This window comes from Aspergillus aculeatus (assembly GCF_001890905.1).
Source record: "Aspergillus aculeatus ATCC 16872 unplaced genomic scaffold ASPACscaffold_17, whole genome shotgun sequence".
NCBI classification, from domain to species: domain Eukaryota; kingdom Fungi; phylum Ascomycota; class Eurotiomycetes; order Eurotiales; family Aspergillaceae; genus Aspergillus; species Aspergillus aculeatus.
This window is the reverse complement of record NW_017962992.1, coordinates 767,409-782,725: the sequence shown is the minus strand read 5'-3', so window position 1 is coordinate 782,725 and position 15,317 is coordinate 767,409. Positions and strand designations below refer to the sequence as shown.

The following is a 15,317-nucleotide window of genomic DNA, read 5'->3' as shown; positions in this document are numbered from 1 at the left end:
CGGTTCGTGATCAGGAAAGAGTGATGGTTTAAGAAGGGTTCTCTGACGTCTTCGGTGGATGAATACGAGGAATCAGAACTTAGAGAAGATAGGGTTCTACGCCAAATCTATGGTCCTAGTCCGATAGGTGAAGCTCCGATACGAGTATGGCCTAGCATGTCGCACTCAAGCATTGAGGTGGTTGCCCAGCAGCCATAGCTATTACTCGCCGACATCGTCAGGCTGTCAAAAAAGTCTCAATACTTCCTGTACGATACAGCCATCAAGGCCGACCATTTGGCAATGACTACTTTTCTTTTTCTTCCATCATGGCATTCCTTGCCCTCCTGCAATTAGCAATTCCTCGTGTCGTGGCGAAGAATCCTACGCAGTTGTCAGATGATAAATTTGCCTTTTCTATTACCAGGGCATGTGCATAATCAACAGCGTGGACGAGCGGGGCACAAAGCCTGTTTCCAATCAAGTGCGCTGTTCACGAAATGGTTTACTTATTGATTATTAATACATAATTAGACTTGCCCACTGGTGACATGTTATTGAGCTAGAGAAGTAACATAGATACCTGCAGTTGTAGGGAAGAACCGTAGCTTATGACTGAGTCTCACCTAGATCGAGCTAAATCCTTGATTTAGGTTTGAAGGATCTGACTAGGTGCTTTGAGAAGACTGATAATGACTGGGATAGTCCTTCAAAGGCAGTTTACTATGTGAAAGAGCTTGCCCCGTGAAGGCAGGAAGCCTCGGCTTCGCATCTCTATTGACTATCTATATTCTGAACAGCCTACAACTGGGAATGATAACAGAGGGCAAGCATCGAGTATCAAGAAGATACTTAATTTAGGAGATACCAACATTGATAATGACATTCTTTTCAGAGTAGTCAGTATAATAGATTATATATAGGGCAATATTTTACCCTGATTTACCATGCCATCTTGAATCATGGTATTGCTAGTAGGTTCCTGTCGGCAAAAAGTATTATAGACTATATCTTAGGAAGCTGGTCAGGCTATTGGAGAAAGAGGGTGAAGTATTGAAATGTATGAGAAAATATTCAACAATATTCGTGAACAGCTGTATGTAGAGATGCAGCGCAGCGGCGAATGATAAAAGACCCGACACATTCAGCAATTGAATCCACATTCCTGATTTAATATCAACGTGCTCCCTGCACAACCATCTCAGAGTCCATGACATCATCTGCAAAGTTCACTGTGACTAAATAACATAATGACCCACTCAACGCACATGCATATTATTAAGAGTCAGGCTTCTATGGGGTTGGTATTTGAGTGATTCATTTGTTTCATCGGCCGATGAACATGGAGGAGGTAAACGGCTATGGAATTCGAGACGTTTGCTGCTCATTGCCTCTTTGTGTCGGAGATCAAAATTGGCCGTTCCGTGACTAATATACTCGACCATCCCTTGATATTTGCGGTTGGCACTGCATCTTAGTAACCCCTTTGTTTGATTGGCTGCTTCAGCTACTGTCATAATGATTGCATGAGCCGAACTTTTGGCTCCGCGAGCCTCTGCAGGGTCTTCATTTGTTACAACAAAGTTGCATCAAAGCAAAATCGGTGTTTGTCCTTTTCCGGCAAGAACATTACCTTCCATGTTTGTGGTAGCAGTCCTGCTATTATCCCTGCAGCCACCTATCTGTGAAATAACCAGTTACGAACGCAAAAACAGCTTTGTGTAAAATATCAATGACCTGCTCATTTTCCGGCCACGTCCTATAGACAGTTAGCACCAGCCAAAAAGTAGGAAGTCATAGTCATGTTCGACTTACCAAGGAGGCGCGCCAACCCCTGTCCAATTCTCTAAAGTCTGGTCAATCATCAACCGGATAGAAATAAACATGAAGTCGGAAAACGGCCCACGAATGCCGTTCGCGCTCATAAGGGCTCTGATAATCGCAGCAGCAGCTCCCTGGCCGTAGTGCATCGCCATGTTCAGTCCGAAGCGCTCTGAGTCAGGTCGAGCCGGGAGCGACAAAAGCCGTTCTAATGTATGGCCCGGGACATATGAAGTCGGTCTGCCAGTGAAATATTGCTCGATTTTCTCCCCAACCGTCATGCTGCCTGTGTCAGTCTTTTGCTAGGCTCTCGGATGCGAGGATCTAGTGAGATGGACTAACGCCGCGACGCCAAGCAGGCCCGCTCCACAACCATAGAGAATGCACCGGCCTATTGAGAAGGGCCCAACTGGCTGTTCTGGGATGGTAGTGCGACGCGACATGTTGTTTGTGGAATTCTCTGCAAAAATTAAATTTTGAAATCTCCATGATGAGTCCTGGAGCGGCAGCCGATTAACATATAGCGAGCGGTAGGCTACACAGAAAAACATGCCGTAGCAGTGACGTATGCAAGTACATCTAGCTAGACCAACACAAATCAGCGCAACACCAATTTTGAACCTGATGTGGCAGAGGTAATCTGCATAATCCTACTTACTCAACTTTCTCTTTTCATGGTCTCGTGTCTGATGAAAACTCTCGCTATATGTCTTGAAGAAATTCGGGGGCTCCTGGGGATGTCCTCCTGTAACATCATGAAATGCAGTGGTGGAGATATCATTCGTCTTACCCTCACGGACCAGCGAGTAGTACTCTAGCAGATACTGTATTTCAGAGCTATCAGTCTGTGCCTGTAGGACCTTCTTTGCCTCAGCTCGCCGACGACGCTCAGTACAAACAACCCTTAAACGCGGGGAGGGGTACATACTCGGGTATATCCTCAAACTTGAGATCAACTCCCAATGCATTACTTGCAGCGGTGGCTAGCTCGTCACCAGTCGAGAGCAGGGGCCCTAGGCAAGATAGGTATATTATCATGCTTGTCGAAGTAAAGAGCCCTACCCGTCAAAACCATAAGCTGCCCTCGGTGCCTGTGACTGAAACCATGCTTTTCCTCGCCAGACGATACATGTGTGACAACTTGAGCGACATCCTTTTTCTATTAGTGTGAGATTCGAGAATGGTGAAAGGTCGCTTACTCCTAGGGCAATGGGCGCGAACTTATGGTCCACACCAACAGGAAGCGGAAGCGTGCCTTCTTCCTGCGTTTGTCGCGAGTAGACGAGGAGATTCTCAGCATAAAACCCGGCGCTGAGAATGTTAGATTGAGGCTCACTCATCCCCTACAACAACAGGGAAGTAAAAGTAGACGCACCGCACCACAACAGGAGAATGCCCAGTAGAAGTCGACGGATCCCCCTTCGAAGACATGAACATGGCCTCCAAGTCTGTGAACTCACGCAGACGGGGCTGCTTCTCCCGGTCGGCCAAATCACAACCGGCCGAGCTAACGAAGCATACGTTAGGAATATTGGCCTTCCTCGTTGCCTCGATAAGCTCGACGGTGATATTATATCTATCGTTATGGGCCGTGGAATCAGGCACATTGCATCGTCGCCCACACCTTGTAAAGTCAGGACCATGTCCTTAAGCCGGCCAGGGTCGTGCGGGACGATCTTAGCGCCTAACTTGTTAAGCTCTTTGCTGGAATCGGCATCAGGATAGAGGGACGGGCCCGTGATCGAGCCAATTGTTTTGTTTTGTTGAATCTGGCATCTGTCAGGATCAACTCCGCAATCAGGACGTCAGTGTGGCCGTCCACAGATGTGATGCACAGTTGGCGAGACATTTTTATGTTTCGAATTGCCGTTTAGGCCCAGAATTCTAGATGTTATATAGCGATGGCTGTAGCCGGATGCTGGCGTCATTAGAACATGGAGTCATAGGAACATCACGTGTATGGAACCCGTCAGTGGATGAAACAAGGGGGCACCCTTTTTTTACTATCTGATAAATTTGACCTTCTAGCCACAGGCCTGGTATGGGCGCTGTTTTGATTCCGCTGTGGAAATTCCTTGTTGGTGGTGGGGAGTTTATCCGTTTCGTCTGTGCTCCCTCTTTGGAAAGACCCTGCCACGACTTGCGGAAATCGATATGAGGAAGTACAACTAATTCGCGGGGGTTGTAGGTTTGGGGTCTGACAACGATACTACATCACTTGAAGAACTAATGGTGATCTAGCTCGGAGCGCTTACCAGAGGGCGGGTGGGTAGGTGACTGCTACCGTGCCTGGGGGTAATGCGCTTCATGGTTCTGCTGAACATCGATTTTTCTGCTCATGGACTACAAAGATAGCGGAAGCTTAAAAAGATGGAAGAGGCTGAGGCATAATCGGAAGCTAGGTAGCGCACAATACAGGTGGATGAGATTATGATATAGCATTCCACGGAGAAACCCTAGGCCCTAGGTACTACGCAATTTTCCATCAGTCAGCTTCTGGGCGCCTCACCGGAAGCAGCAGGTGAAGATCATACCCCTGATATCAAGGATGTCACTAAAACGCTCAGATGCTTCAAAGGGTCGGATCATTCCCCCCATGGTGGTGAAATGCTTGTGGACCTCGGGACAGTTGCGTCATTCCAGCTCATTGGGATGCTCTCTGCGGATTTTTCCAAGGCCCATTCCAGAGCCTCATGCGTGATGAACCCGGAATAGGCATTCCTCCAAGCACCCGTAGGGTTGGATGCATACGGCCGTCGCCGCCTTGGGCGGAATCTATCAATCCGTGCCACATACAGCTCCACGTGGGAACCAAGCTTTGTGGTGAACTTGTAGCACCTGCTTATGCTCGGTCTAGTCCGTTCGACAGTCCTCCCCTTCCTGGTATAGAGCTGACTGCCGCTAATTCAAGTTGGCTCTTGCGCTTTGCAGGCAAGGGTTGATGAAAGCTGGTGGACAGAACCCCCAACGAAGCCTCCCCACTGGATGCGCTCGGACAAAGCAGAACCACAATGGCATCTCTCACATCGCAGATACAGCCGTTGCCTCACATGATTCTCCACGTTCTGGTCTATTACAGTAATGCTGTTCACAGTACCAGGGGGTCTCTCAACGGCGGCAGTGATATTACAATGAAGTGCTAAAGTCAAGCTATATTCTAGAGTGACCCGGTTTCTCATGCGTACTGCGCGAGATGTTGCTATGATTTCAACTTTTTCATGTATTTGGTGACCAAAGAGCGATAAGTACATACGACCACAGGGTGTGGAAAACAGGGCTTCCCGTCCGCTCAGCCGTACTTAAGCCACACGCCGGGAGGTTAGTAGTTGGGTGGGTGACCACCAGCGAATCCCTTCTGTTGTATGTTTTTGCCTTTTTACATGTTGTCCTCTTCTTGCCTCCTTTTTTGGTGAAATGGCGTTGTTGGTGATCTCTGGCGGAAGACAATGTTTGTTTGAATTCCACCGGCGACCCGGAGACTATGCGAGGGGAAATCGTCTCCTTCGAAGAGCCCAGTGCTTCTTGTTCAATGACCGCCCACATTTTTATGGATCCAGCCCATTGTCCAAGCCTGCGAAAGTGATGATTCAGGTCTGCACTGAAACAGTCTTGTAGGGCAAACCATAGATGCCGTACATCCTTTCCAGCTTGCATAGCAACTTTCTAGCCAGGCCCCTTACCGTACAACGTCTGTGGAATGTCAGTCAATGATGTTCTATGTTTAGATTGTGTATCACTGGGGCTTAGTCCAACTGACCTCAATGAAGTGGCGCGCCTATTCCGCAGATATTTCAAGATCGGAAAAGTAGTGTGTTTTGATAATCGGGTCATGGGTGGTTCACCATTAATACCGGTTGTTGTCAAATCGAACGGATTGACTGGACTGCCACCAAAGCATCCCACCGATGAGACTGCCGGAGCAATGCACCCAGTTTCCCAGTCGTATAATGATGTCACAAGAGGCTTTTCGATCACCCAAATTAACTCGATCGTAGTGTTATTGATACCAAAAAAGAGGCGAGAGAGCAATTGGTCGAGGCGTTCCAGCGGCATGATATGAGGAAGTGCTCGTAGCAGACTTCCAATTCTTTGGCCGCCAACGCCCCTGGGCCAGCACTCTCGTTTGTCGTCTTCCCAGGCAGATGATGTCCCCTTCGTTTCGAATGGTGGCGTTGATTTTTGTATTCCATGACATGCATCCAGAATACGCCCGTTGGGGCAACCGGCCGGGCGAGTATTCTGGCATGAGTTCTGGAATCACGACTGAGGAAATACTTCGTCGCGAAGCTAGGTGGCGGACTGTAGTGAAACAGCCTTGGCCGCATATTCCCTAGCTGCCCCACTCATAAGTTCGCATTGACTAGCCGAAGGGCTCTTGAATTCCACTCATCTTGTCTGCCGGATTACGGTCAGTCCAAAGTATGTTGTGAGCACCTGTATGCTCCTCAACTTCCTGGGTAAGAAGGCCGACGTCCCATGGTTCTTGAAAGGACTATTTGCCGTCTGAAGGCAGAGTAAGTAACTGCTTGCTATCGTCCTGGCTACCATCTGGAATAGAGGGACAGGAGGTATGTCTGGAGTGTGAATGGTCAAGGAAAGAAAGAGGCTGCCCGGTGTTATTGTATATTATAGGGGGGCTCGAATGTCGAAAGAGCATCAACGCAAGCCGGAACACGATTACGGCGACCAATGATATCGGGCCTTTCGTCCCTATGAGCCCCTTTTAGGATGACTCCATTCGATGTGGTTGAGTATCTTACAAGCACACATCCCCTTTCTACGCATGAATAAAGGTCTTGCTCGCCTACGGAGCATTTCTTTTTCTTTCCACTGACGGCAAATCAGTCTTCTCTCTGCCACACATTCTACTCGAATATAAACGCTTCGTGACATTACTATACTGGGTCTGATTGCAGGAGTTTATATAATATGTCTATGTTTTCCCACTGGCCCAACGTTATAGAATCTATTGTTGATTTATGGATACAATTATATGGAGGTTGGTGGGGCACAGCAATGACGGGCTCAGGCCGAGCCGAGCTTCTCTGCGTTCTCGAAGCCAGTGAAGGTGAAGTCGGCGAAGGCAGCGCCAATGTCATCACTAGTGCCATCAAGGGTGAGGTACAGCACGTAGCTTTGGTAGTCAAGCAGGAAAGACGAGCTGTTAGCCAGGGAAAGCGCCAAGTTGGCCCTGGCGATGGCGTCGTGGAGCTGGGTGTAGTTGGCTTGGTTGACCCACTCCTGGGTGGACGGGACGTCGGCGCCGCTGGTGCTGATAGTCACGTTGTCCAACTGAGCCTGGGCCTGAGCGACGGCCCTGGTGAGGAAGTCGCGCGAGTTACCATCGCTCGTCATGCCGACGGGGCCGCCGCGGTTGGTGGTGTTGGTGACGGGGACCAGCCAGAGACTGACGTTGAGCCCGGCGGCCGAGTCATTGGTGAGCTTGAAGAACTTTTGCGCGCCGGTGAACTCGCCGGGCCGGTTCGAGATGGGCAGGTTGTCACGGGAAAAGCGCATGGCGTCCTCGTAAGTAACGCCCCCGACGTCGTAGAAGGTATGATCAGCGCCGTCGATAAAGAGACCGACTACGTCCTGAGCGCGCTTCATGGCCCAGCCCTGGTTGCCGTACCAGAACAGCGCGACGTCGCCAGACTTGATAGTGGTATCGAAGTTGCTGGCGGGGATAGCCGGGCCGGCACCGCTGAAAAGGTCGGCGTCGAAAATGGTGCCCTCCCAGGGCGTCTTGTTGGCGACGTCGATATTCCCGCGGTAGACCGAGTAGGTGCCGTTGGCGTTCTGGGTGATGGTGTCGACGGTGACGCCCTCCAGGTAGTCGGCGTCGATGAGGTCGGTGTAGCCATCGCCGTTGGTATCCCAGAAGCGCACCTCGAGACCGGCGACGATGTTGGTGACGACCGACAGGGCGGCCGCCTCGTAACTGCTGGCCTCGGTCTCAGCCTCGTAGCCGCCCCACCACGTCGCGGTGGTCGTGTCGTAATACAGCCAGGGCACTTGGTTCACCAGATATCCGTCGCTCAGGCACTGGCTGACTTTGTTGAAGGCGGACTCGGTGCCTGGAATGGCCCACAGGTTGATGTAAAATTGGCTGTCTTCGATGACGGCCTTGACGCCCTGGAGGGCGCTTCCCTGCTTAAAGTACTGGTCGTACTGGGTGGCGGTGACGTTGGCAGCGTCGGTGCCCATGTCAAGCACGACAGAGTGGAGGAGCGTGCCGTCGATCTGACTGCCCGAGTAGGCAGTCCCGCAGGCAGCGAGCCCCGAGGCGGGCAGCATGGCCAGGACCGAGGCGTTGGCGAGTCTCATGTTTGCGAGACCTTGAATAGTAAAGTCAACGAAGGAGCGTAAAGGAAAATGAGCGACAGGTAAAAGAACGTTGGCCAATATCTGGAGAACCGATGAGCACAGTTACACCCCGAGATGCTGTGGAGGTATTGGTATGGGTATGGCTCGCATTTGGATAGTTATATATTCATTCTCCTTCCTCATGGCCGATGACGAATCTGATGTGGTTGTACTCCGTACTCCGACTTTAGCGGGCGGTGGGGCCGGCGTGTAGATCCTTGAATTTCCCCCTTTCCCCTTCCTTGCACAACTCCACATGTCCTCTGAAGAAAACCCCGTTCCGAGGTTTCTTCGCATGATAATTCTTTAAGCACTTGAAGTGCTGGCTGTCACTCCTAGGATACAGAACATTGAGGGGATATGCTAGCTGCAGCGGTGGTTCAGACCGCGACGGAGATGCCGGTCTGGCTGTATACTTCTGGGGTTAGTGAAACACTAACCTTCAAGGTCAAATTAATATTAATGAGGTGAAGACAACCTGCAAAGGTTGTTCGTCAACTTGTCCCCACGAACCTCACCATATTAGCAGTATGTCGTCGCACCGTTGTTGCACTGGCTGAGAAGGAACATTTCACCAAAAATCAAATGTGGGTCTGAGTTGATGACATAGAAGGACTGCAGCAAATGATCACATGGCCATTTCAACGTTCCAGCCATCGCAAGATCCACACCCCCATATGTCAACGTGAAGCGTTTAGGCGTAGATCGACCCGAGCCTCGTGAGTTCACAGTGAACCGAATTGAATATGCGCAGAGATTTCTCGAAAGAAGTCGTTAAAGGAATTGAGATAGCTAAATGAAAAGGTTTAGATTAAGGCTGGATGTTGACCAAGATGATGCCGACTTCATACAAAACTCCACAATACTGTAGTACGTACCTTGCTTCAAATCCATGATGCCCCTGTCGATCCATGGCATGTGCGAACTAAACTTTGCGGAGACTAAACCGCTCAGGGTTTAGTCTCACGCCAAGATATCCTCCGTGCGCGTTCCAAGATTTCTCTCGATCCGTTATCCGTTCCATGTTCGCCCTCTAGCACGCTTATCATCTTCTGTTCCACAATTGCACAATCTAGCAGTGAGGGGTAACCTAGTACTATCAGTAGGGAGGAAGGTACACCCCACGTGATCACAATATTCTTAATTCTACCCATATCTTACTAGGTGCCTGCATTTATCTATACTGCTCTGAAGTGCATTGTTTCAACTGACACCAGTCATGCGTGTTGGGTTCGGGTCAAATCATATGGAGTCGGGTACTAGTACTTGGAATGCAATGGCTTGTTGTGAATAAGTCGACCAGGTAACATCCATTCGGCTATTCTCGTTGCTTTCTGAACATCTCTAGATCTCATTTCCAACAGCAACGTTGAGATCAGCTAACAACGGGCTTTCTATATCTGCATGAGCTCGAAGGTCTTGATGGTTGAATCTTTACACTCGTTGATCATTCCGGAACTTCAATCTGTGGTGAATCAGTCGGAAGCCTCTCATATTCCATGATTAAAGAAGCTATTGATACTATTTTCGAGGTTAAATACTATATATACTATCTCTGCTCCATAATTCCCAATATGATAAGGAAAATAGATTTGGAACGAGCAGGATGATAAGATTCGGTATTCTGCGGTAGAAGAGCGATCGAACCAGTTGAAGTGGAGAAATACAACGTTCAATGGAACCGAACCGAGTTCCCGTACAACTGTCTTTCCTGCAAGACCCAGCTAGAATTGGTGGATGGATGAAGCTTTGGATTCGTATTCGACTGGGGGCGGCTCGTGAAACTTTTGCATCACTTGGTATCGAAGAAATGTAGACTATTTCTCCCTGGATTAAGAGCTAATTCAATGTCCTCCCATCAGGTCTATGGAGCAAATCTTATCCCCAGCTTCAGTACAGCCCCTTTACAGATTCCCCGGCCTAGTATTTTTTCATCTCCTAATCTTATGTCCGAAATATGGTTTTATTGGCTTCGTCAGCCGTGGAGCCCCATACAAATCGGAAAGCACCAGGGATAACAAGAAGCGGTCTTTTCTTATGCAGTCTTTCGAACCATGAAAAAAACGCGTGTAGAATAGACACCAATACTACTTAGTCGCCGTTAACATGCCGATCAGTTGCCTCACGGGATAATTCCTTCAACTGTATCGAGAGGTGACGGGAAATCAGCCATTTTGCCTTCAACTCTTCAGCCCCAATCAACGTCAGTTGGCGGAGGGTTGCTGTCTGACAGAATACCAGATGATGACATTTTCGCCGTCACCGTGAACAGAATCCCGTCACCAGTACATACACACCACGTCTGTGAAATTCTCCAAAAGGATTAATCAGCAGAGTTCCTGTTACATTCATACTTATACTCCCGATCTAGTAGCAGATAAATGGAATTCTTGATATGTCAAAAATGAGATCAATTGACCGGAGTGAGTCCAGGGCTGGATGCGGGGCAGCGGAGTGGGAGGACTTTGGTCCATTTCCGAACCCTAAACCTACTTCCTCTATGGGATTCCGTGGTACAGCCATTCGTGTTCCGAGCAGTACGATGCAAACAGAATTTGGCTGCAGTCTGTGGGGCAATCGCGCATCTCGTCTTCAATTCAACAGTGATGTCGGTGCTTTTCAGACCCCGAGCGACGTCGACGTTCGTTGACCATGGTAAATGTACAGACATTGCCATTGATTTGAATCGTCGGGTTCCAATTATCCTTTCTGGCCGTGAGCCACTGGCCGTTAACATGACTCCGGAGACAGAGTCTAGTTCGGGGTCTTATCGTATTCGGGCGTCATTGCGATCGTGTTGAAAGCTTGTTCATGAGCGCAAGATTGAGCTTCCATTGAAACCAGGGATAGCGGCATTGCCAAGAAAGATCCAAGACATGGCTACATGGCGCCGTTGACGAAATTACAATGATGGTATGCCCAGCAGCCGGGCAGAGGAGCCATATATATCAAAGGCTCCCCGGACTGCTCTACCAGACCCTTTATCATGATGATACACATTAATTCCCTCAATTTGTAGGAGCACCACCAACCCACTCCGATCTAGAGTAGCATATCACAACAAGCACAAATCCAGGAGAAGGGACAGAAGCCATGGCATCGCTCCTGGATGAAATTATCGCCAGTCTGCAGTCCCAGCCGGAACCGCCGACTGGACAAATCCAGACAATGTACGTGAAGAAGATCCGGTCTGCATTGCCACGCGAGCCAGACACAAAAGGACATCTGACGATCCTGGTCGGCGCGGGGGCTTCAATCGGTGCCGTTCAAGCGAGTGAGCTCACTACGTACTTCTACATGATATTCATCCTAGCAAATCTACTTGTGGGACAAAGTCATCGCGCACTGGAAATTTTTTGTCAGGTAAATGAAATGATGAGCGCGTTCCAGCGACCTGACCGAGTGCTGCATCCGGAAGACTTTTGACCTGCAGCAGAGGTCCAAGATTTGCGAGAACAGCCAGTCGCTGCTGAGCAAGCTCCAGAATGTGTGCCAGGTCGAGAAGGTCTAGCTGCAAGAGCCGCACCGAGAAGACGTGAAGTTGACACGAGAGGTCATTAATCCTATACTCAATGTAGTGATAAGCCAACGATGACTCCTGCCCTGTTGACTCAAGTCTGTAGGCTAGTGGCTTTTGTAATTACTCGGATGCTTTTGACAACGCATGTAACTTGGTAAGGGAGTCAGATGTCGGTCACTATTTTCACTTTCAAGTTCAGCAGCTGGTGTGGGATTTAACTAATGCTCTGGTGCGTAGAGCAGAGCCGGTAGTGAGTGGAGCACGTAAGCACTAAAGCAAACCACATCAAATGGATATTCGACTTTGTTGTAGTGACTCGGCCTGTTGCAGGGGTGCCATTTGCTCACCCTCGTGAAACGCGTGGTCCAGTTTCTCGCTATAAAGGATACATTGGCCCGCCTGTATATAACCTGTCATCTTTCACCGGCCCACCCCTCCTACTCCTCGGACACCTTGTGACAACTTCACTTCAGCACCAGGATATTTCTCAATCCTATCTTGTCGATGGTCCTCGAGACGGTCGTGGTGGTATCTACACTCGGCTTCACCCTGGGCGCTTCTAGCAGGCGGTTACTCTGTTATGATGCTGATTCACTTTGGCGACGTTGGTCTGCTATCACGCTGGGAGTTCCCTGGGCCCAGTCTTGTCAACAAGCCCACAGAATCAAAGCGCAGAGGCTCCAGAGGAATGTCGGACTCGACCTGGGCGGCCCGGCTACGATACGGCATCTGGGCATGTTTCAATGCGCGATGCATTGGAGCCCCTGAACAAGTGCGCAACATCCCCAAGCCACAGTATCAAGACAGAGTGGCATTCTTCGGTGGAGCGCCAAATTCATGTTCCTCGGCTATATCAGCGTTGCTGTGCTCAGGTCAATGAGCAATCCGGAGGTGGGATCTCGTTTTCTAGTCGCGTCCCGAGTGCCGTTCTTTCGTCGTTTGTCTAAAGTCACTGTGGAAGAGGTAGTCATTCGCGTATTCTCTACGGCTGCTTCAGGCGTCGGCCTATTGTGTAGTCAGGGCGGGCTCTATAATCTCTTTGCATTTGTCAGCGTGTTCATGCGATGGAGCGAGACGCAAGACTGGCCTCCCTTCTACGGAACCCTATCGGAGGCCTATAGTCTTCGACGACTCTGGAGGTAAGATACTCCATGTTTGCACGGCACCAGCACAACACGCACAAATGCCGCGCGATTGCCCGATTTGTGGCGGAGGATGTTCTTGGCCTGTCGCCGAAGACGTCTGTGCATCAATATGCGCACATTCAGGTGGTTCTGGGACTTCAGCCTTGATGCACTTCCTGGTTGATGTGTCGATGAGGCTGTCGTTCTCTACCTCCAGGCGGTGCAGTTATTCTGTATCCAGGCATTCGGCCTGATGGTAGAGGACTTGGCAGTCAGTGCTTATGTCGGTCTACGCGGTTCTTCCCACATAGGGTCGGGGCCGCGGACAGAGCGCGTCATAGGATTCCTCTGGGTTGGATGCTTCCTGGCTTGGTCACTTCCTGCGTATGTTTATCCGATGCTGTATATGCTGTATCGATCCAACATGGGCCTCAACGATTCGGTAGTTCTAGTAAGTATTGTTGGTTTAATTGAAAGAATAATACTTGAGTAGATATGACTGTAATGACCGGCGACAATGATGCGAGAACAAGTGCTGTTGCGGATATATGTGAATGGTGAAGAAGGTGGGCAGAGAAGCGATTCTCCGCACGGCGACAATGCGGGGAAGGCGCAGAAGCAAACAAAGCAAACCGCACAAATCAGGCAAAATGTATTCCGCCGATTGCGATAATCTTCCCCGACGAATCACTTGAGCATCGCTGACTTTCTCTCTCGTCGCAATTAACCTCTTGATGACATACACCAGATTTCGTTCCAGCAAACGCAGCGTTTTATCCGTCTTCAGGGCTCCAACGCCGCTTTTGTCCCGCGATCCCCTTTGCAAAATCCCGAGCGGGGCTCCAATCGTAGCCATGTCGACCTCGACATCGGCGCCCCCGCGCAAACCAATGCCCTCTGCATTGACCTTTGATCTACATGCTAAGTGCTCCGTCAGTACTCGGCCCTGTCTTTCAGCGAGCGACGCGATGGAATGGCTTCATGCTAATCTCATATCTCATGTAGACAACGAAAGCACGCGCGAGCACGCTCCACCTCCCCCATGGCGACGTCCCTCTCCCCATCTTCATGCCCGTCGCGACCCAAGCCTCCCTGAAGGGCTTGACGTACGATCAACTCCGCCAGACCGGCTGCCAACTTTGTCTGAACAACACCTACCATCTTGGCCTCAAGCCGGGCCAAGCGGTTCTCGATGCGATCGGTGGTGCGCACAAGTTGCAGGGGTGGGATCGGAATATCCTCACGGACAGCGGAGGGTGAGCATATATTTGCGAGGTCGATGGACTGGTGCTGACAAGAGGCTTGTAGTTTCCAGATGGTGTCCCTCCTCAAACTCGCCCAAGTCACCGAAGAAGGCGTCCGCTTCCTCAGTCCCCACGACGGCACTCCGATGTCTGTATTCCCCGCACCTGCAAAACCGATGCATATCTGACAGGACCAGGCTCCTCACCCCCGAACACTCGATCTCCCTACAAAACTCCATCGGCTCCGACATCATCATGCAACTGGACGATGTCATCGCCACCACATCTCCGGACCACGCTCGTATCCACGAAGCGATGGAGCGCTCGGTCAGATGGCTCGACCGGTGCATCGACGCGCACAAATACCCGGAGAGACAAAATCTGTTCTGTATCATCCAGGGTGGGTTGGATCTGGAGCTTCGCAAACAATGCTGCGAAGCGATGGTCGCTCGAGATACGCCGGGAATTGCCATTGGGGGTCTGTCTGGCGGAGAGGCCAAGGAGGACTTTTGCAAAGTGTATGTGTTTGACTGCAAAAAAGAGAGGCGAAAGCTGATGAGTACAGGGTGGACACTTGCACGGGCTTGCTTCCCGAGAAGAAGCCACGCTATGTTATGGGAGTGGTAGGCAGGGTTGATTCTACTTTTTGACTACTAGAGACTGACGATCGACAGGGCTATCCGGAGGATTTGATTGTTGGTGTCGCTCTCGGCGCAGACATGTTTGATTGTGTCTGGCCCACACGAACTGCGGTAGGTTTTCTGTTTCCATCAAATCAACAGTAACTAACATGGACCAGCGCTTCGGCAACGCGGTCGTCCCCAGCGGCACACTGAATCTGCGTCATCGGTCATACGCGGAGGATTTCCGGCCGGTACAAGAAGGCTGTACATGCAGCATCTGTCGGCCCCGGGATCAGGGCGGGCTCGGGATCACGCGTGCATATATCCACCACCTGACGGCCAAAGAAACCGTGGGGGCTCATCTGTAGGTTGTCCTCTCTGGCAATTTAGAAAGGGATGCTAACGGTACCAGTCTCACCATGCACAATGTGCATTACCTGCTGTCGTTGATGGGATCCGCTCGACAGGCTATTTTAGAGGATCGGTTCCCGGCGTTCCTGCGCGAGTTCTTCGCCAACCTATATGGTGAGAAGTCGAACTACCCGAGCTGGGTGGTAGACGCGCTGCGGGGCGTGGGGGTGGATCTCATGGTTGATTAGCGCAGCGCAGCATAAATTAGAAGCGCCAGCCAGCGATAGACGAT

General features: G+C 50.3%; 4 protein-coding genes across 4 annotated transcripts; 1 reads left to right on the top strand and 3 right to left on the bottom strand.

The window, feature by feature from the left end:
• Positions 1-1,641: 1,641 nt before the first annotated feature.
• On the bottom strand, positions 1,642-2,243 carry ASPACDRAFT_54689 (uncharacterized protein; the record flags this gene model as incomplete). Its single annotated transcript, XM_020202911.1, has 3 exons — positions 1,642-1,738; positions 1,795-2,082; positions 2,143-2,243. 3 exons carry the CDS (start codon positions 2,241-2,243, stop codon positions 1,642-1,644), a joined length of 486 nt encoding a protein of 161 aa, XP_020052685.1.
• Positions 2,244-2,450: 207 nt separating this feature from the next.
• ASPACDRAFT_54688 (uncharacterized protein) lies at positions 2,451-3,649 on the bottom strand (the record flags this gene model as incomplete). The annotated part of the gene is made up of 7 exons (XM_020202910.1): positions 2,451-2,669; positions 2,725-2,813; positions 2,863-2,953; positions 3,000-3,111; positions 3,176-3,376; positions 3,406-3,569; positions 3,605-3,649. 7 exons carry the CDS (start codon positions 3,647-3,649, stop codon positions 2,451-2,453), a joined length of 921 nt encoding a protein of 306 aa, XP_020052684.1.
• Positions 3,650-6,825: 3,176 nt separating this feature from the next.
• On the bottom strand, positions 6,826-8,124 carry ASPACDRAFT_63781 (uncharacterized protein; the record flags this gene model as incomplete). Its single annotated transcript, XM_020203936.1, has 1 exon — positions 6,826-8,124. The coding sequence occupies one exon, from the start codon at positions 8,122-8,124 to the stop codon at positions 6,826-6,828; it is 1,299 nt and encodes a 432-aa protein (XP_020052683.1).
• Positions 8,125-13,661: 5,537 nt separating this feature from the next.
• ASPACDRAFT_47112 (tRNA-ribosyltransferase family protein) lies at positions 13,662-15,273 on the top strand (the record flags this gene model as incomplete). Its single annotated transcript, XM_020201904.1, has 8 exons — positions 13,662-13,739; positions 13,813-14,063; positions 14,116-14,199; positions 14,249-14,569; positions 14,617-14,674; positions 14,726-14,803; positions 14,851-15,038; positions 15,087-15,273. 8 exons carry the CDS (start codon positions 13,662-13,664, stop codon positions 15,271-15,273), a joined length of 1,245 nt encoding a protein of 414 aa, XP_020052682.1.
• Positions 15,274-15,317: the final 44 nt, after the last annotated feature.